Source organism: Betta splendens, chromosome 7 (genome assembly GCF_900634795.4).
Source record: "Betta splendens chromosome 7, fBetSpl5.4, whole genome shotgun sequence".
Classification (NCBI taxonomy): Eukaryota; Metazoa; Chordata; class Actinopteri; order Anabantiformes; family Osphronemidae; genus Betta; species Betta splendens.
The window spans coordinates 9,518,811-9,538,388 of NC_040887.2; the positions used below are offsets into that span (position 1 = coordinate 9,518,811).

At 41.7% G+C, this 19,578-nt stretch overlaps 3 protein-coding genes across 3 annotated transcripts in view; 2 read left to right on the top strand and 1 right to left on the bottom strand.

The window, feature by feature from the left end:
- LOC114858985 (inactive dipeptidyl peptidase 10) overlaps positions 1–5,375 on the top strand; it is an 18,822-nt gene extending 13,447 nt beyond the window's left edge. The window contains 13 exon segments of the mRNA XM_041071562.2: positions 1–83; positions 314–405; positions 1,210–1,257; positions 2,450–2,568; positions 2,645–2,692; positions 2,925–3,023; positions 3,246–3,312; positions 3,460–3,654; positions 3,742–3,796; positions 3,889–3,988; positions 4,086–4,144; positions 4,388–4,460; positions 4,556–5,375. The exon segment at positions 1–83 is cut by the window's left edge and continues 22 nt beyond it. Of these exon segments, the coding sequence (XP_040927496.1) occupies positions 1–83; positions 314–405; positions 1,210–1,257; positions 2,450–2,568; positions 2,645–2,692; positions 2,925–3,023; positions 3,246–3,312; positions 3,460–3,654; positions 3,742–3,796; positions 3,889–3,988; positions 4,086–4,144; positions 4,388–4,460; positions 4,556–4,773 (1,256 nt within the window). The 3' untranslated portion in view covers positions 4,774–5,375.
- Positions 5,376–6,228: 853 nt separating this feature from the next.
- On the top strand, positions 6,229–13,648 carry cs (citrate synthase). The gene is made up of 11 exons (XM_029157222.2): positions 6,229–6,396; positions 8,316–8,363; positions 8,595–8,702; positions 9,173–9,238; positions 9,470–9,601; positions 9,736–9,924; positions 10,079–10,278; positions 10,367–10,496; positions 11,147–11,248; positions 11,507–11,716; positions 11,804–13,648. The coding sequence occupies exons 1-11, from the start codon at positions 6,346–6,348 to the stop codon at positions 11,972–11,974; spliced, it is 1,407 nt and encodes a 468-aa protein (XP_029013055.1). The 5' UTR covers positions 6,229–6,345; the 3' UTR covers positions 11,975–13,648.
- A 369-nt stretch (positions 13,649–14,017) lies between these two features.
- coq10a (coenzyme Q10A) lies at positions 14,018–18,958 on the bottom strand. Its single transcript, XM_029157226.3, has 5 exons — positions 18,321–18,958; positions 17,185–17,334; positions 16,920–17,112; positions 16,494–16,595; positions 14,018–16,366 (listed from the first exon to the last, which is right to left on the bottom strand). Exons 1-5 carry the CDS (start codon positions 18,440–18,442, stop codon positions 16,199–16,201), a joined length of 735 nt encoding a protein of 244 aa, XP_029013059.1. The 5' UTR covers positions 18,443–18,958; the 3' UTR covers positions 14,018–16,198.
- Positions 18,959–19,578: the final 620 nt, after the last annotated feature.

A 19,578-nucleotide genomic window follows, 5' to 3' on the forward strand; every position in this document is an offset into this window, starting at 1 on the left:
ATGGGTCGGTGTTTTACGCGATCCTGCCGGCCAAGCAGGGCGCTCGTGGGGAGTTTCACCACATCGCTGGTCTCTCAGCTCAGGTCAGCCTTCGCCCAGTTAACTTTTAATTCATTGTCACGTGACTTTGATCATTAAGGATCCTTGAGTTTCTGAAGCCTGTGTAGCATCGACCATCCCCTTCTTGATCTAATTTTATATTTAACTTCCCAGAACTCTGACACATACTTGCTGTATTGCTGCATCTATTTTTATTCTGTATATCTGCCTGCTTCTATATTTCTCTTTATCTCTGTTTCTCTGTGTAACACAGCCTGTCATCCCTTCTGTCCCCCCTCGCTTCCTGACATCGGGGAGCTGGGATGTCACCTTGCTCTGTGCCCTAGACGAGAAGGCTGGAAAAATGTATGTAAGAGTGTGTGAGGCTGGATTTCCTCACCCTTCACAGCCTTTATCGGCGTGGAGCTCTGTGGTGTGAATGTGCCTGTGTTTGGGTAAATCACAACAGTGCTGATTGAAAAAATCACCTTTATCTGAATGATGAGAGCAAATCCAAGTGTTTGGTGTTGAAGAGAGTTCCTTCATTAGTTCAAGTTCTGGGTAAAATAGTACACACTGTTTATCAGACGCCATCTATTACAGCAATGGTGACAGTTTTATGTGGAGGAAGGGGTTTTAAATGTGATTTCGCTTGAGCCAGTGCCCCGACACTGAAAGGAACTAAGGATTACACCAAATCAGAGCAGATTATTGGTTAGATCTGTCTTCACACTGTTGGGAGCAGAAACCCCACACTGACACACTGACTGAGTGACTGCGTGAGCTCTGTGTGCAATAAAGTAGATGTTTGTGCAGGAGCTCAGTGGACCTGGTTTCAGCTCCAGGGACCAGGGGTTGATGCCACCAGACAAATCACCCTGTCCCACAGTCTTCTATAGAAGTTGAAGTAACACTGTGACGTACTTTGGTTTTTAGGTTACCATTGCCAGTTGCGTTTAACTAATTAAATGTAATACAAAGCTGATTTTATTAACGTTATGAATAATGTAAATATGCATAAATCGAAAGATGTTGTGAATTATTGATGTCTTCAGAAGAATCAGCAATGATCCCCAAAGTATTGCAGTACTTTGTACTGAGTGATATATGCAGTATTTTGGCAGTGCTGTGTAACTTTCTGCGTCTGAGGCTCATTTCTCTCCTCCTCAGCTATTTCCTGAGCACTGAGGAGTCCAGACAAGCCAGACACCTTTACAGGTAAGTACACAGCTTCCTGGTTCCATCCATCCATCCATCCATCCATCCATCCATCCATCCATCCATCCATCCATCCATCCATCCATCCATCCATCCATCCATCCATCCATCCATCCATCCATCCATCCACTCCCAGCGCCCCTTCCTGGTTCCATTTGATCCTTTTTTATGCTGTCATGTTTGTGTTTTATCACGTGTACAGTGCATGTAGCTTCTGCACACCAGTACACACGATTCTACAAACTGAACCCTACTGAGGTGTTTACTTGAACCATTTCGCCTTCCTAAAATTAGTATCCACAGCAGGTTCCACAAAGTAATATGTGCTAACACCTGGAATTGAGATGAGAGAGGTTTTTTTCATCCAAAACGCTTCCTACAGTGGGTGTTAACTGGCTGCTGGGGGAGACCTGGGTATTTAACCTGTGTGGAGTTGTTGTTGTGACTCATGCGACTTCACTGCGTGTGTGTCACAGGAGTTATTGAGCAAAAGGCTATTAAAGCGCCTGGGAAGGATGTTAGGACTGCGTTATGGACTGCAGCGAAGACATTTAAAATCAAGCCCGTGCCCACCCCATGAGCAAGGCGGTGCTGGAAGATACATCATCTAAATGAAAACACTGTGCTGTTCTTGGGCAGATGATCACTAAAGCCAGAGTAATCGTCTTATCGTTACCATGGAGATCTGTAATTTAGGGAATATTAGCCCCTTAGTATTGACATGTGATATAGATTGTTGTTACTTTCATGTGTTTTACACCCAACAAGCTTGACGCTGAATGGACACATTAATAAAAATAAAAAAAGAGGGGACCCTCTGTGCTGTCTTTTACCGCCTCCACTCTACCTCCCAGGTTTCATATGGTTTTATTAGCTTACATAGCTCTGGGGGCCTGGAGACAGCTCAGTGTTCTAAAGGAGGGAGGACGACTGGCTTGAAGGTGCTATGTGATTAATCCTGGATAAAATCGTTAAGCAGTGGAGTGGCCGAGGACATTTAGACAGTCGACACCACCCAACCGAGCGATCTGTACAACCGCTTTTATGTATCACCTTATTGGACCCTATTTGTTACGACGCTGTTAGACGCTGATACTTGATATCAGGGTGATCAATTGACCCTGTCCAGTTGCTTTTAACTGTCCTATTACTCTCAAGTGTGTCCAATAACTCTGTTCTTTTATTTCCCAAGCGTGGACCTGGATGGAGTGTTTCAGCGCTGGTGCATCTCCTGTGACCTCATAGACGGATGTGACTTCTTCAGAGCCGAATTCAGCCCCAATCAAACCCACTTCACTCTCTATTGCTTAGGTAAAAGAGACACAAATGACTGTGTCCCGCTGCTACGACGCTTGGTGTTATAATGATGCCTTCTATCAATCTGCAGGCCCAGGCGTTCCTAAAGTAACAGTTCACAGTACCAAGGACCCCTCCAGTGAGTGTCACATCTGCATGCCTCAGTGATAGTCTACACACACACATAGGCTGTTTGTTTCCTGCAGCAGCCTGCAGGGGGCGCTGTGCCCACGCAGACTGTAGATGTATTCATTTCATGACTGTGAACACTGCCCTCTGTCTGTAGATGTAACACATATCAAAGAGCTGCTGTGTGTGTCTTGATGTGGGGGGATCACAAATATGACAGCAGGGTGTTTTACCTCCTGTAGGATATGTTGTCTTGGAGGATAACAGCCCTCTGTCTAAAGCCCTGGAGGATAAGAGTCTTCCTGAGACGTTATTTAGGACGCTTGCGGCAGACAACTACGGTATGACAGAAATATCACTATTTTGGTGAAGGTGCTAAGAACACTTTAAAAAATATTTTGCATATTGGCAAGTCTTTAATAAATAACATGGCTGCAACTCAGTCTCTAAATGCCTGTAAAAGATCCTTTACTGACCCACTAACCGAAGAAATTATTTATTGTATCTGGTGAGTAAATAATTAGTGTTCACTCACTTTTTAACTCCTGTTTGCTTTTTTTTAGATATACACCTTAAATTATCTCTACCTCAGGGTTACGAGGCCAACCTGCACCCTCTCCTCGTCATTGTGTAAGCCGGCCGCGCCTCGGGGCTCCTTGAATTGACCGTTTTTTTTTTTTTCTTTTTTGCAAACTATGGCTTTTAAAGCGTTTCCTTAGCGTTTCCCGTTCGACAAATGTCACCACGCTGGCGCGTCCTGTTTGTCTCGTTGCCCAGCGACGGCGTTCCTGGGAGTCCGGCGGCGACGGAGGAGTTTGCCCTCGGCTGGCCTCAGGTCCTCTGCAGCGCGCACAACGTGGCCCTGGCGTGGGTGGACGGACGGACCGGGGTGGGCCGCGGACAGAAGACGGCCGCTGTGGATGCACGCAAGCTGGGCTCGCTCAGGGTTAAAGATTACCTGGCAGTTGTAGAGTCAGTACAGTAGCAACGACTAAGACATTGTGAGATTAAAGCCTGTAAATTGGTAAAGCTAAGGGCATTTGTTTGATGTTTTCACAGGTTACTAATGCAGCTGCCGTACATTGACGATCGCCGGATGGCCCTCTATGGCAAGGTCACAACCTTAAATTTAGGAATTCCATCTTTTACCTGAAGCTGATTGTTACATGCTTTGCTTTTTTAACACATTCCCTTTCCCCGCTTCAGGCATTCGGTGGTTATTTAACTCTCAAGATGTTAACTGCAACAGATAACCTATTTCAGTGCACAGCCGCTGTGGCCCCGGTAACAGATTTCAGGCTTTACAGTGAGTGCCGCTCATTTTATTAACACAGCCGGGCCTTAGTTCATGTGATGAAACATGTGGTTTACTTACTGTGTTAAAGGTCGTAGTCTTTTTACAGGTGCTTCATTCTCAGAGAGGTATTTCGGTCTTCCAGCGAAGGAGGAGCACGCATACTCGGTAAAGACTAAAAGCTAACTGGTTTTAGTTCTGTAGCTAAATTGTTACTTTTAATATTTTATCCATCTCCGCTGTATCTGCAGTGTCCATGATTACCATAATGTTTAATCAACACCTTTCTAAAAGAGTTCCAACTGAAATTAAACATTAAACTAACCTACAAAAGTTGATTCCAGGATTCCAGGACTGGAGGTTGAGCTGCAATAGTAGCTGTATCTGATAATCCACTCAAATTCTTTTCAGACGGCCTCTTTGCTGGAGGAGGTTAACAAGCTAAAGGATGAGAATTTCCTTATTCTACACGGCACTGCAGATGGTGAGAGTCTGTTCAGTTCAATGCTGCCGTTTAGAATCTATTGCATGTATGTTTTTTTTGACTTCAGTTTTCAATTCCTCTGTGTTTTCCCAAAGCAAGGGTACACTTCCAGCACAGCGCCGAGCTCCTGAGCCGACTGGTGAAAGTTGAAGCGAACTACTCCCTGCAACTGTACCCTGACGAGGGCCACATCCTGCGGGAGTCACGCAGTATCCAGCACTTCCAGCGGACAGTAGTGAACTACCTCCAGAACTGCTTGAAACACAGCACCCTCATAGAAACCATAGACGAGGAAGAGGAGGAAGATGACTGAGCCCAGAGTTCTACTTCTCTTCCTCTTGGAAGAACTTTCTTAGGACTTTATGCCATCTTATGCATTACCTTAGGTCAGATTATCAGGTGCAAGAGCACATGAGTGGGGACCAAACACATCACATCAACACCTACAACTTCTGGATAATTTATGTACTATGTACCTTGTGGCGTACAATTATTTTTGCTGTTATACTGTATGTTTGTTTACAAAATTCACTCAAGGTTGCAAAGACTGGATGGCTACTGATTCTTCCAGACGTTTACAAAGATGTTAAAGCATGCATGTCATAATGGCTGCATGATGTACATTTGTTTACATTGCATTGTTTGTGTTTTGCAGGTTTTAGATTTTGGCCAGCAGGGTTGAGAATGTAAAACGTGGTATGGGCCAGTAACACACTGGAAGTCTCTGAACTGTACTTATTAATGTGCTGAGAAACTTTGAATTGTATATTTAATAAATTCACAGAATGCTCAACATTTTTCATGCAGATTTCTATGAAATATCAGGTCAGTGTAAATTAACACGTGATTAAAAATGAAAATGCAAAAATGAAGATGCAATCTTGACTATGGCACAATAAACACAATAAGAAAGTCTGTGCAGGTCTTCTCTAGTCTGGTACAGTAAGATTTAGTTTTCATCCATTTTGGCATTTTATTCGTTAATAGAATACTGTTGAGCAATTACATTATTGTCCACAAAGCCAGCGGGACTGACCATCAAACTATGAGCCAGACCATACTGGTAAACTGCATGCAGCTGAATGCTCTTTATTTTGCACAACCAATTACTAATTGTTTTTCAAAACACTTGACAATAAAGGTTGAACCTATTGTTTTACAGCAAATGTATGTGGGTTCCTTCACTTATCGTGGCAATGGTCTAAAACCACAGTCAAGTATTTCCTGGCACTTTTCCTATAAATAGCTTTAAAGGCAGAGCTGTAAGGGATTCATTCAAAGTATCTAAACAATGAGGAATGTAAGCTTGCAAAAATATACTAGAGCACAATAACATATATAATGTTAAACTCAAGCGTGAAACTATGAAATAGATTCAGAAACTCAGACAAACATGTCTGTTTCATGTCGCTGGGGCTAAAATGTATATTCTATTGTTATTATGAGATAAGACGCCCTTGATCTACACTTGTGCAAAGTGAATTTACTGAAACCTGGTAAATAGTGATTAACTTAAAGCATATTTGTTTAGTTCGACAAGAGTCGATAGCTCTAATCGTAGCGATAGTTTTACTTCAACTCAATAGAAAAAGTGAACGTTACTCCTTCTTGAACAAACCCTGGCCGTCAGATTACGTAACACTCAAGGGGCGGGCCTCTGTGTGTTCTGACCAACCAGGCTACTCCGTGTAGCCAATCAGATCTCTCTACGCTATCGCACCGACTCTGCCCAACGACCTATCAACGACGTCGCTGCGTACGGGCCCGAATCCCTCTTCAACCTTCTGCTTTCCGGAGGGGCACCTTCAACCAGCTACGCGGTGCACTGGCAGTGGCTTCCTCATTTGTGAAGAATTAGTTGAAATAACCCTTTTAGACAGACACGATGTCCTTTCTGACCGCCAGCAGGCTAGCGTCCAAACTTCTAAATTCAAAGGTAAAAGTACGAGAAACTGCTCAGATGTCCTTTTTTTGAGTCAGTTCTCTTAACGCTACCTTGCAAGCTAACGCAAGGTTAGCCGGCTAGCTAATTAATGCTAGCTAACTTATCTCATTGTACCACATTTTGAGTGCTATTCACTCGTAGCGTGGCTAGTACTTGATAAAATTGTGTAATTAGTTTGCGGGTTTTAAGTCTTTGGATGTTTTGTTTGTTATGTTAACGTTTAAACGACTTAAACGCCTGAATCGTACGGTTCGTAAAGTTGTGTCTTGCTAGCTAACGTTTGCCTGGACATCGTTGGGCTGTGCTGGCCTCGACATGTTTCTATAAGAAGCAGTGACCAGACTCGTTAAGTTTGGTAGGAAAGGAGTCCGCCTGGGAAAAGATTGTTTACAATTATGAACAACTAGTCGAATGGGTTGTAGTGTTGGAGCCAGTGTTTTTTTTATAAAGAGTGAGCTGTGTGTGTTGTATTTTATTATTTTTTTACCAGCCTTGTTGACCTTCACGTGTAAGATTTCAGCCAAGTTATCCATGGGGACATCATTTGATGAGGCCCTTCATATGTCCTGTTTTCAAAGGATTACGCCGTACCAGAGATGAATTCTGCACTGCGTGTTTAGACTTCACAAAGTGACTCTCTGGCTGCTACAATGGTTAACTGGGCATGGTGTGACTTGGTCAGTCTGCTGAAACGCTGCCAATCGGTGATAAAGTTAGTTGCCTTTCATGCTCACTGTAACCTTCCAGGTACTGTAACCTACTGGCTTACTCCACTGACCTCTCAGCCTGCTGACACTTAATGACACCAGGATCGATTTGTCACCAGAAGCCTTGTAGTAGGCATTACGGGGTGCCCCGACCTCACAAGTTATCGGTTATTAAATACTATCCTGGTGGAACGCAGTGAGAGGTGTCATTCTTGTAGTTAGGAACAGGTGCAGCTAACCTGTGTCACACAGATATTTTCTCTCTTATCAGATGTAAACTTTGCCCAGAATATTTACTAGTAAATTGTTTGTTACTTGACACTGTTCAAACGTAACATTTTATAGAGTCCTTTATTCCTAATCTGAGACTGAAAATCATGAGACAAACATGTGAAGAAGTGTATTATAAACTTAACCAATGTTGTCCAGTCAACACACACTTATGGTATATTCTATATGGTGTCATTTAAGAACAGAAAATAGTTTGTAGGTGTGTTGTTTTTTGTTGTTTGTTGTAAACACAGCCTTGGGGTTTACACATTAACCCTTCTGCGCTGTTGTACAACCAGCCTTTCTCCAAGTCAAGTGGAAGTTCAGGCAGGGTTCTGTATTTTACATAAATTCTTTCACTTCTAAATAGAGGTGTGGCATTGCAGGCTTCTTTATGTTTCTTTAAACAATGTGAGTCTTTTGTCTCCCATCAGTTGTGGGTACGGCCTCCCCTTTCTCTGGGAGCAAACCCAAATGGCATAGGTCACTGTCACTTGAAGCCTTATCACTGGTTGATCATTTTAATGAGCCTGTTAAGGAGTCTTGTTTCAGTTTTGAACTGCAGCACTTTTCATTTGCTGTCACTGTGTTGCAGGGTTCTTTATCATCCAGACTGGTATTGTCTTTTAAAATCAGGCAGTTGCAGGACTTGAGATTGTGGATGGGTGTTTGTTTTTAGTAGGGATGAGCAGATAAGGTTTGTGCACCTCTAGTGATCTGTCTGGTGGTTTTACTTCAGTGCAGACTATGCATGAATATGGTTTATTTATACATGTTTGTAACTCTGTAAGCACTTGATTGAGTGTAAAGGTTTAGCTTACACAACCTATAGATTATTCATTATTTAATAACATTAACACATGTATTGCTGGAGCCTTTTTCATGTTACTATTGCTCAAATGTATTTAATATATTTTTTCGTGTCCATTACAGAATGCCACATTACTTGTGGCAGCCAGAAGCGCCAGTGCATCAACAACAGTAAGTTCACTCAGTTTACTCCCCTCCAGTCATGAGCTTTGTTTACCTATTTTGCCATGCAGCTGGACAAATAGTTAGAAGCATTGGAAGAGATACTATTGTCCTAGGATTTATAATATCTTTTTAACAGTTCTCAAGCTACATGTTGCGGTTCATATGCGAAGGATGTGTTTTTAGTATGTGTGTTTCGGGACACTGATGGTTCTATGTTTAATTCAATTGTCTCTACAGAATTTGAAGGATGTACTTGCAGATCTTATCCCTAAAGAGCAAACCAGGATCAAAAACTTCAAACAACAATATGGAAAAAACAATATAGGGCAGATTACTGTCGACATGGTGAGTAATGGTTGAAGAAAATTAGGTGAGATACCCAAACCTGCGTCACATAAGAAGTATGAGCACAAAGCCAACATATTCATATTATTTCAGGCCATGATGAGGCTCAAAGCTCCTTTTACTATTCATCAGTGCTTGGTGCTCTTTGTTGGGTCAAAATATGAACCCTCTTTATGCAAACAGATAGTTTTGTTGAGTCATTCAAACCTCCCCTGTACGCTGCCAATCTCCATGCTTTCATATACATTACTATCCCAGAGTAATAAAAGTCACCCATTTCTGTCTCTATTCACTACCTCTGTGAGTTCACGGGTAGCCATTAAAGCTTTGTATTTGTACTTACTCTTACTAATGTTCAGGCGTCTTATTTCAGTATGTGATATTAGGTGTATTTAATAGGTTATTACTTCTATCTTTGGATCGACAAATTAACAAATATCTCCAACAAATATTTGCATTTTCTTCCACAGGTCTATGGAGGCATGAGGGGAATGAAAGGTCTGGTGTATGAGACATCTGTGCTGGATCCTGAGGAGGTCAGTATGGGACCTGAACATATTATCACGTATAGGCCACTATATATCCACTAATATTTATTATAAATTTAATATACATCTGTGCAAGTAAAACAATGTTAAAGCAGCAACTCTATCATTAGAAGGTTAAAATTTATTTTTTATAAAATTCCTTTTTTTAAATTTAAACTGTTAGATGATTATTCTTAAGGTCACAGTGGTCGGTGGAACGTATTTTTCATTGATGCACAGGGCATCCGATTCCGGGGTTACAGCATTCCTGAGTGTCAGAAGTTGCTGCCAAAAGCTTCTGGAGGCGAAGAGCCGTTACCTGAGGGCCTCTTCTGGCTGCTGGTTACTGGACAGGTCCCAACTGAGGAGCAGGTGAGTGGAAGCAACACACTATCTAGGGCATATTGTACAGTAGAGTCATAATGAAGGAGGACTGTGTAGTGCTTTTAATGTCTCCAGGGGTGTTCTTGTGCATGTCTGAAAGTAAATGTTCTGTGCTTCTGAAGGTGAACTGGGTGTCCAAAGAATGGGCCAAGAGAGCCGCGCTTCCCTCTCACGTTGTCACCATGTTGGATAACTTCCCTACAAACCTGCACCCCATGTCTCAGTTCAGTGCTGCCATCACAGCTCTGAACAGTGAGAGCAGTTTTGCACGGGCGTATTCTGAGGGTGTTCACAAGTCCAAGTACTGGGAGGTGAGCTATCTGTTATCTGGGTTGGAATGTTGACGAAGCGGTGAAGAAATTGATCGTCAGATCAATCGACACTGAACTTACTGGATTAAATCTATAACACCAACACCCTTTCTTGCATGGTTAATAGCACTTGTATCTATATTTGTTCTCTTAGTTCATTTATGAAGATTCTATGGACTTAATTGCCAAGCTCCCCTGCATTGCTGCCAAGATTTATCGCAATCTGTACCGTGAAGGCAGCAGCATCGGAGCCATCGACTCCAACCTGGACTGGTCACACAACTTCACCAACATGCTCGGCTACAGCGATGCTCAGTTCACAGAGCTAATGAGGCTCTATCTCACCATCCACAGGTATAATATATAACTTTAGAGCTATAATGAACAGTACCATGTACACAAATTTGATTTGGAAACTGATTCATATTTTGTAATGTTACAGTGATCATGAAGGAGGCAATGTCAGTGCCCACACCAGCCACTTGGTGGGTAGCGCCCTGTCGGACCCCTATCTGTCCTTCAGTGCTGCTATGAACGGTCTTGCTGGTCCTCTGCATGGTCTGGCCAACCAGGTTTGTATCAAGCTAATTTTCTGATTTTAGTTCAACAAAATCGTTTAAATGTAAACTTAAGAAGGGCACTAGTTTATTATTTTAACTCAGGATTAAATTCACCAGTTGGCTAAAGCTGCAGCAGTAATTTCCTGTTGTAGACTGACAACATTACGTTACCACTGTTCCTTGTTCTCCTGAATGTGTCTGAGGTGCTGTTGCTGCGCTCAGATGCCATGAGACACTTTAGTCTTTGATGTAAATTCCCTGCTGCTTTAAATATTTGATGTGCTGTTAAACATGCAGCTAATTAGCATGTTCCTGTTTATAACAAGTAATACCTGTTCTGTGCTCCATCCGTGTAGCACGTAACTTTAGCTATGCATTACTTAATCTAAACAGATTGTAGAGCCAGACCTCTGTTCTTACTTCTGGTGCAGTGTTGAACCTTAAAGTAAAATGCACAGCATGATTCTAAAATGGCTGCTGGGTGGCAGCTACTCTAGTCTACACGAAGTATAACATGGATATTATAGGTAACATCTGTAGTAACTTGAAGAATAGATTTGATTCCAATATCTCTGTTCATCAAAGATTATCGGCAGAGTTTTCAGTCCTCCCAGACAGGAAAGTCGGGTGTATCAACGTGTATTTTGCTTGGTTATTCACAGGAGGTGCTGGTGTGGCTGACTGCCCTGCAGAAGGAGCTGGGTGGAGAAGTGTCAGACGAGAGGATGAGGGATTACATCTGGAACACACTGAAGTCTGGAAGGGTAAAGGCACCATGTCCATGTGCACTCGTAGCTTTGCCTTCAGATCATCTATTGTTTAACTACACTACTACAAATGAGTCAGACAACCAACGACATCATATGGATTCAGTTTCTGAAACAGTCCTAACCTAACTAGTTTTATTGCATCATTCCGATAGAAGACATACCTACTACTTTTTATAAACCAGTTAGAATTCATGTACATGCAATAATAGTGTTGATGGAACCAAGCACAAACACCCTCTTGTTGGACCACAGGTGGTGCCAGGTTATGGCCATGCTGTCCTTAGGAAGACTGACCCACGTTACACCTGCCAGCGCGAGTTTGCCCTGAAGCACCTGCCCAACGACCCTATGTTCAAGTTGGTTTCCCAGCTTTACAAGATTGTTCCCAATGTGCTTCTGGAGCAGGGTAAGGCCAAGAACCCCTGGCCCAACGTGGATGCTCACAGCGGAGTCCTGCTGCAGGTAGCTCACGTGGTGGTTTTGATTGGTGGTCACACATTCATCGTCCTATTGCAGATGCTAACATCCCTTTCTTTGCTACGTCTGCAGTACTACGGAATGACCGAGATGAATTACTACACTGTGCTGTTCGGAGTGTCCCGAGCACTTGGCGTCCTGGCCCAGCTGGTGTGGAGTAGAGCCCTGGGTTTCCCCTTGGAGCGCCCCAAGTCCATGAGCACAGATGGACTAATGTCACTGGTGGGAGCCAAATCAGGCTGAAGAACACCTGAAAGGAGCTGGGGGTTAGTGCGAAGGGTGGGAGGAGGTGGTACATTCAAAAGGCAGACGTATGTTAACCCCCTGTCATTTCAAACCCGAGGGATTGAGTGGGATTCAGAGAGACAGTAAGCTTTTAACTCCAACACAGATGAAGGGCCTTTTTTTTAAATTTAAATCACACCTCTTTATGTTTTAGTTGACACGCCCACGTGTCTCTATTTTGGAACTTGCAAAGTGAAAACGGCCGTCACAAGTCTGCATTCATAACCATTTCCTCCTGTTCGGTGCCTGTGTGTTTTGTCAGTGGGCACTGATCGATAAATAGTGGCATTCAGACGGGACTGTGGGAGTGAATCACACTTGTTTGTATTTCTTCAGAGATCTAAAGTTAAATACTCAACTTTTTTGCTCTTGTCCAATTTGTTTTGATGATGCCCCCAAGGCAGAAAGCATTGCTCTAATTAACTCAGCTTCTTCCTTTTTGTGCAGTGTTGCTTACAACCCAGTTTATCAGTGCACTTCACTCCCATTTACTCTATGAACACTCCACCTTAGAAAGGTCCTTAACAGTAGACCTGAATTACCTTCACTAACAGTTAAAAGATACTGCCCCTTTAAATCTTAAGTCTCCCTTTTTCCAAAATATAGATGTTTTTCTTTTACTCATGAATAATTAAATGACCTCTATGATCAAAATAATTTTGTCGTTGTATAAGTAATTTCCCTTTGCACCTTTTTGTTTTTGTTATCACGCTTACATTTTTAATGGCTTTTTCTCTCTCCGGTGGTTTCCTGAGCAGCGGAAAGCTCAAAATGAAGTACAGTAATGATAAGGATTTGAGTGAAGGGTGTTGTACTTGGCAACCTGTGGTAAATCTTTAAGAGCAAGCTTGAATGAGACGTGGGGCGGGTGACTTTGTATTTTGTTCAGGTCCTGTTTGTGTGCGTTAGTTGATCCCCACAGGACAGCGCTTTAATAAGCTACTACTCAAAAAGGATTCACTTGGATTTCCTAAGTAGCAGTAGACCCCCAGATGATCACGATTGTTTTTGCAATGGAAAATGTATAAACCTAGTGGGGTTCCAAGTGGTGGTTTATTTATACTTTGTGTACATAGGTATGTATATGTATAGCTTGAATGTATGAGCTTGATCACTTGCTTATAACAACCACACTGACTACGATAGCAGACCCATAGTGTAGTTGTGTCCAGTAGCACTGTAGCGTTCAGTCTCACTGGTCACTGTAAAATATTTGATGAACAAAAATAAACTGCAGCTATGTTGTAAATACATAAATTCTAGCCGGTGCTTTTTTCCCACCTGGCTGTTTTCAAGCTTGCTCTTAAGTCTTGGTTTGTCAACACTCCATTTTTATTTTTTCATTTTCTTGATGTGTTTATTAGTTCATCGCAGTTTTAGACTCTCTGCCACCATCTCCTGCCCAGCGTCGCTGGGAATTTCTTTGTGCGTGTGTTATATTGTGGCAAGATGTTCAAGGAGTGAGGTTATTTTGATCATAGAGGAGTGTGAAGGTTATGAATTCACTTTCTTTGGATTCTTGAGAGAAACATTTAGGGATGGGGCTGGTTGGGTCAGACTGACAAGGCAGGCTTGAAGAACAAGCATTAGAGAACCTTTAACAAAATGAAAAATAAAGGTTTTTACCACGTTTGTTTGGTCTTACTTTCTTTGTGCACATAAAACACGTGGTGGGAAACAAGTAATATCACCCATGCTTCTTTTACTGTGATAAAACAGAGTCTTTTATAGGGTTAAAAAAAAAGCAGTCGCCAAGAAGGGAATCCAAACACGCAGCCCTGTTATTAATAACTGGCTGACATACAAGCAGGCTGCTCTGGTTTCCTGCAGGTCAGACAACTGAAGTGCTGTGTCCGGCCTGTGTCGGTGCTCCATGTCCTCCCAGCTTGTATGGCTTAAAAAAAGGCAATAAAACCAAACTTCGTGGCTTGAACTAATTCCAATACTGGCAACTGGAATAGATTAATACAACCATAAACAAATGCAAAACTGGACAGTCAATGAGCACCAGCATTTTTATTTAAATAAAGCTGTAAAATAAACTTTAATTTACAAGGCGATTCAACTTGAAACAAAGTGAGGTGACTGAAGTGAAGGAAATGAACTCAACAGTTCCTCAGTAATAGCATTTATACATTTTACACATGTTGGGCTACTACTTTCAGACAAGGTAACTACTGAATTTCAGATTTCTTCCATTTCCATCTTAATGTTTCATGATTTACACAATATTGGCACCAAAATAAAATTCAGTCTGCATGCACCATACAGCTCTACAGAAAAACCCCTGAGGTGAAGATTTGCCATACTCATGGTTTTTGCCAAGTTAGTAGTTTACTATTTATTGTAACACTAACAGACCCATGTGGGGGCAAGATACATTTTAACATTTTCATGCGTTTCTGATTAAATATCCCTTCATTTCCAAAATTACCATAAACAGTAAAAACTACACTTTATAACAAACCATAATCCAGAACTGAAACTTTTGTTTATTATTTTTGGGAAACAGAGTCGACATTAACTGCCGATTGTGAGGGAGGTGACACTTCATGACTTTCATCTGACTTGAGGCAACCTGCACGAATCTGTAATCTCTGAAACATGTCAGATACAATCAAACTTTGTCAGCCCTTTATCCTGAAATAAAGACACGGGCTACATACTGGAAAAATTAAAACGCAGTCACACTTTAACATGTAAACACTACAAGCATGTCTATATTTGCCTTGTTAGTTACTGTACATCTGTGCAATATTATTTAGATACAGAAAAACTAAAATGCCAAATAAGCATGAGATCCATACACAGTTATACAGTAAGTGAAGAATAATGTTTTATTCTACAGCCCACTCTACAGTTTTATAATAAAGATCTAATGAATAAAGTGCTCCTGATCCTTTTGTTAGACATTGGTTGATTTAACCTAAAAATTCAATTTCATAACTAGAACTACACTTTATTGGGACGATTTGGCTGCAAAGAAGATCTATTTAGCAACCAGTTATTTTAGATATTAACTACAATGTGTACAATATAAAGCAGCATGTTGATGTTTTCATATGCCTTTAGAAATGTATGTCATTGCCTCTAACCCAGGTCTGTGAAGTTAAACTAGCCATTTATCAAGTACAGAAGGTCCTTTGATCCCTCAAGTTTTTCCAGATAATCCCACTTTTAGCATTTTACAGGACTACCTGTCCGGTCCAGGTTTCATTAAGGTGCTTGTTTGTGCGGAGGAAGACTGCCCCCACTTCTACCAATCACCTAATAGGGTTGGGCTGTAAAATAAGGCATTATCAGAAATGGTCAGCCAAGTAACTGTGTCTAAAAACACACTCCTCACAGCATAAAAACAGCCAAGCCAAATCAAACTTTCCAGTTCCAAGTCAACACTCCTCTCTAAGGAACTTCCATTTGCACCTCAGGGTTGTGGTTAAATGACAACCAAACATGGCACTTTATTTGAATCCCAATAAAAGGTTAATAATTTGAATTTAACCACTAGTGAATAAATATAAAGATGAAATTAATCATCACTTTGCACTAAGTTCACTACAATATATTAAAATTCCATCTGAAAAGAAACTAAATTGGAAAAGGCTAAGAATACATTTCTCCATTATCAGCTGACTAAAGTACTGAAAGTAAACTAAAAACTGGACTCACTGATAACACGTCAGTGTAGCAAGTAACCCTAAGGTCACATTGAACTGTATGAGGAAAGCTCTGTTCCTTTGTAATGAGAAAAGAAATCGTGTTGTTCCGTGTCACTGTGGTGTTCATTAAATAACAGGCGACTCTCTCTACCATTGGTCACATGATGTTGAAGTGATTTACTGTTCTGTTTACATGACACAACTTGTAACTGTCATGGAGCGAGAAAAATGGTGGGTTCCTTTTGCATAGCAAGGATCCCTTAACAAGAGGTAGACAGAAAGTGAACAGACTCAACACAAGCTGGAGGGAGAAGAGCAAGAATTTGCGGACGATGGAATAAAAAGGACAAGAAATATTCAAACATAAAGCTTACACATGTTGGAGGGCTAACATCTTCAGGAAGGACTGGCCTTGAAGACGTGACGTGGAGGGCGCTTAAGCATCATCATGCAGGTTTGTGTGGATAAAGGGAGTAAAGGTTGGTGTGGTTTAAGGCCAGATGACGACGCTCAGTTGCCTAGATCACGTCTGATGCACTTCGTGAAACATCAGCTCCCGTGGGATGCGAGTCTCTGGGCCGTACAGCTTAGAGGCTCGCCGCTCGAACGCAGCGACATTCTGCTTTACGACCTCATCGAAGAACATCGTGGCTAATTGGGAGTGCAGCAGAGATCTGAACTCAAAGGATATCTGTCAAAAACATAAAAACATATTTCAAACAGGTGGACACACTGGTCTTACTGGAAAGTTATATTGTTAATCACAAGAATGCCAACTATCCGTTCAACTCAGCCAAATAACAGAAGGCTTTACTTACAGAAAAGTCTACTGTGCAGGTGCGAGGGTAACCGGGAATGCCAGGACTAAAACGCCAAATTGTCTCCAGATGATTGAACAGCTTTCCATCTGTACATACAGCCTAAAAAGGACCCAAAAGACAAACTAATTAGTGGAAGGAGCTTGTTCACAGCACAGGAAATATTCAGCTAAAGAAATTCTTGTTTAGAGAGACTGAACATTTCAAAATGTTAAATATATGTTATATATGTAAATATAGATGTTTTTCTTCAATTGCCTGTTTTAAATATGGTGACCAAAACATTAGAACAATATAATTTACTTCAATTAGACACCACGATTAACTATAACTTCAGGGACAAACACTCTGGAAGGTTCAACCTAAAAGCTGAGAAATTGTACTCTCACATAAATAGGTAATAAGAGTGGAACTACTGTTACTCACTTTGACTAGATGAGGCCGGACACAGGTGATCATCGATGTGTATCTTTCCATCACTGGAGGGAAACCTACTTCAAGCTGGGCTTTGGAGTGACCTGCTCTTTTCATGATAGTTTGGGACTTCTTACACCAGGGCACAAAGTTCTTGTACTCATCAACATTGGACACCACATCGTACATTTCTTGCATGGAATACCTGTGAAAGAAAGTACTATGAGTTTAAAGGTATTCATTAAGCAAAACACTCAGTTACTCTTTTAAAAATTACCCCAGTATCCTACGCTCGGAGTACTCCTGCCTCTTGTTGGTGAGGCTAAGGAAGTTCCTACTTTGGGGAACCGCTGACATCCTGTCCAAGTCTTGGAGGCAAAGCACTCTGGGAGTTCTGGTCATCAAAATGCCACATGATGACAGATGTCTGAACGGTAAGAGGTAAAAAAACAAAAACAAACAGTGAGCCACATGCTAGAAAGTGTGAAGTCTATCTGCACCATAAACAAAAACAGCCTGCTACATTTGTTCTAGATACTGAAGTCAATGAGTGCACAGCATAGTACACTGGACTCTCTGTTGTCCGTGTGCTGGTGTTTTCTCACTTAGCTAAGCCATTTAATGACAACAAGTTCTGCTTACCCTTTTCTATGGATTTTGATAATCAGTAGGGTGTTTGACCCCTGGCTGATGTGTAGCTGTAACTCTATAATCGGTTTCATGTAACGCTAAGTTTTCTTCCTCCTCCTGCGCCTCTGTTGTTTTGTTTTACCTCGTTTTTGTCAATAGGCTTAATTTGTGTCACAAACTAAAAAACACATCATCTTGGAGCACACAATATTACAATCCTGGTTTGAAATGCACACTATTATTGTGTGCATTTCTATACTATAGGTTTGAAAACCTATATATTAGGCCATGTACTGATCCAACACTGATTTAGAATCAAAATGTTTTTTATGCATTTCTGATAGGATGAAAACCTATAATTAAAATAATAAACTATGACATGATATGAATGTCAATAAAAAATTAGAAAATCTTCTCAAATACGCATTTACGATAAGGCAATATTAGCAGCAATAGACTTGATATTATTGATACATTGACATACACGGTTTGCAAACTATGTTTACAGTGTAGGAAAGTGGAAGAAGCCACTCTCACTACCAGGACACAAACAAAACATAAAACATGCTTAGCAAAGCTTGAACTGGGGTCAGTTGATAGATATTGAGTTGAAAGTTTAACCATGGGTTGCCAAAAAAAATATTCACTTCTGCATAAAGTTCATTTCTTAATATAAAATAGATCTAATGCGTTTGAACGCACACCAGTTAGAAGTAAAAGTCGCACACTATCGCTTTAGCAGCAGCGTCTGTGTCATCAGCTCCACTGATACCACAAACTCACCTGATGTTCTGTCGATGGCAGCCTCTTTGCACCGCTGTGCGACAAGAGCGAGGCGAGCCGACAGTGGCGATCTGCAGAAAGTCACTGAACGTCCGCACACCCATCGGTAACCGTCGGGCCATGAAAACAGCCGCTCGCTGCGGGCGAGGGAGGTCCTGCGTCGGAGAAAGTGAGCCGGGGGTCTGCTCGAAGACCGGGGGGGGGGCGAACGGGGTTCCGCTTCGCTCGGGGCGGATGAGTTGACACGTAGAGCGAACAAGAACAATGATTCGACCGAGGACTAGTCGCGTGTCTCCACCGCCGCGGCGTCTCCCGTCGCTTTTGGAGCTGCCAGCGTCGCCGGCGCTGCTTACGGCGGCTGCTAACTCTGGCTAACGGCAGCTAGCAGGGTTTCATAACGAGCCGAACGAGCGCGACGTACCGCCGCGTTCTGTAACGTACTGAGCGGTACTCACATCACTTTACTGCCAGGATTCCGGACACACGGCACGGGTAGTTTATTACAGCTAGTTTTGGTTTACAGTAATATAAAACACCGTCCAACCGCCGACGACCTTCTGCGGCTAAGCTCAATAAAACGCCGGTGTGACGAGTTGTTGCTTTTTCTTCTTCTATAGAATCTCGGCTTAGCGTTAGCGCAGCGGCTCCGCGGCCTGTGCTGCCGCCCAGCGGTGGGGAGGTCACTAAATCCGAAAGTCTAGTTTTATGTTTTTATTATATTATCAAATACGAAAAATAATATAAATCTCTATACAATAATAATAATAAATAATTTTAGTCAGAAAAAGATCTGAGCAACCTGGGATTCTAACCCAGGTGCTTCTTGCTGTAAGGCAACAGTACTGACCAATGTTATAATTAAATTTGTTTAATTATTGTTTCCAAAGTACAAGTCGAATCTAGTAGTGTACGATTAAATTAAAGTACAAAACAGAGCAAAGCATTTACTGAGTGCCCTCCTGAGTGTCAGCATACTTCAGTGACAAAAAATCTAATTTAATATTTTTAATTTTTTAATCTTGTTAATGGCACAGATCCCATTTAAGATTCAAAATTCAAAAAACTATTAATCAGAGGGAAATTGCTTTTGATTGCTGTCACAGGCAGAAAGGGAACTAAAGGAGGCCACAACAGAATAACAGTGGTTTTGGCACAAATAAGAATAATTCATTCTGATTTTGCTTCCCTAACTGGCCTCATCCAAATTGTTACATCCACACAGGAGTAAATAGAAGCAAAACACACTACTGCACAATAA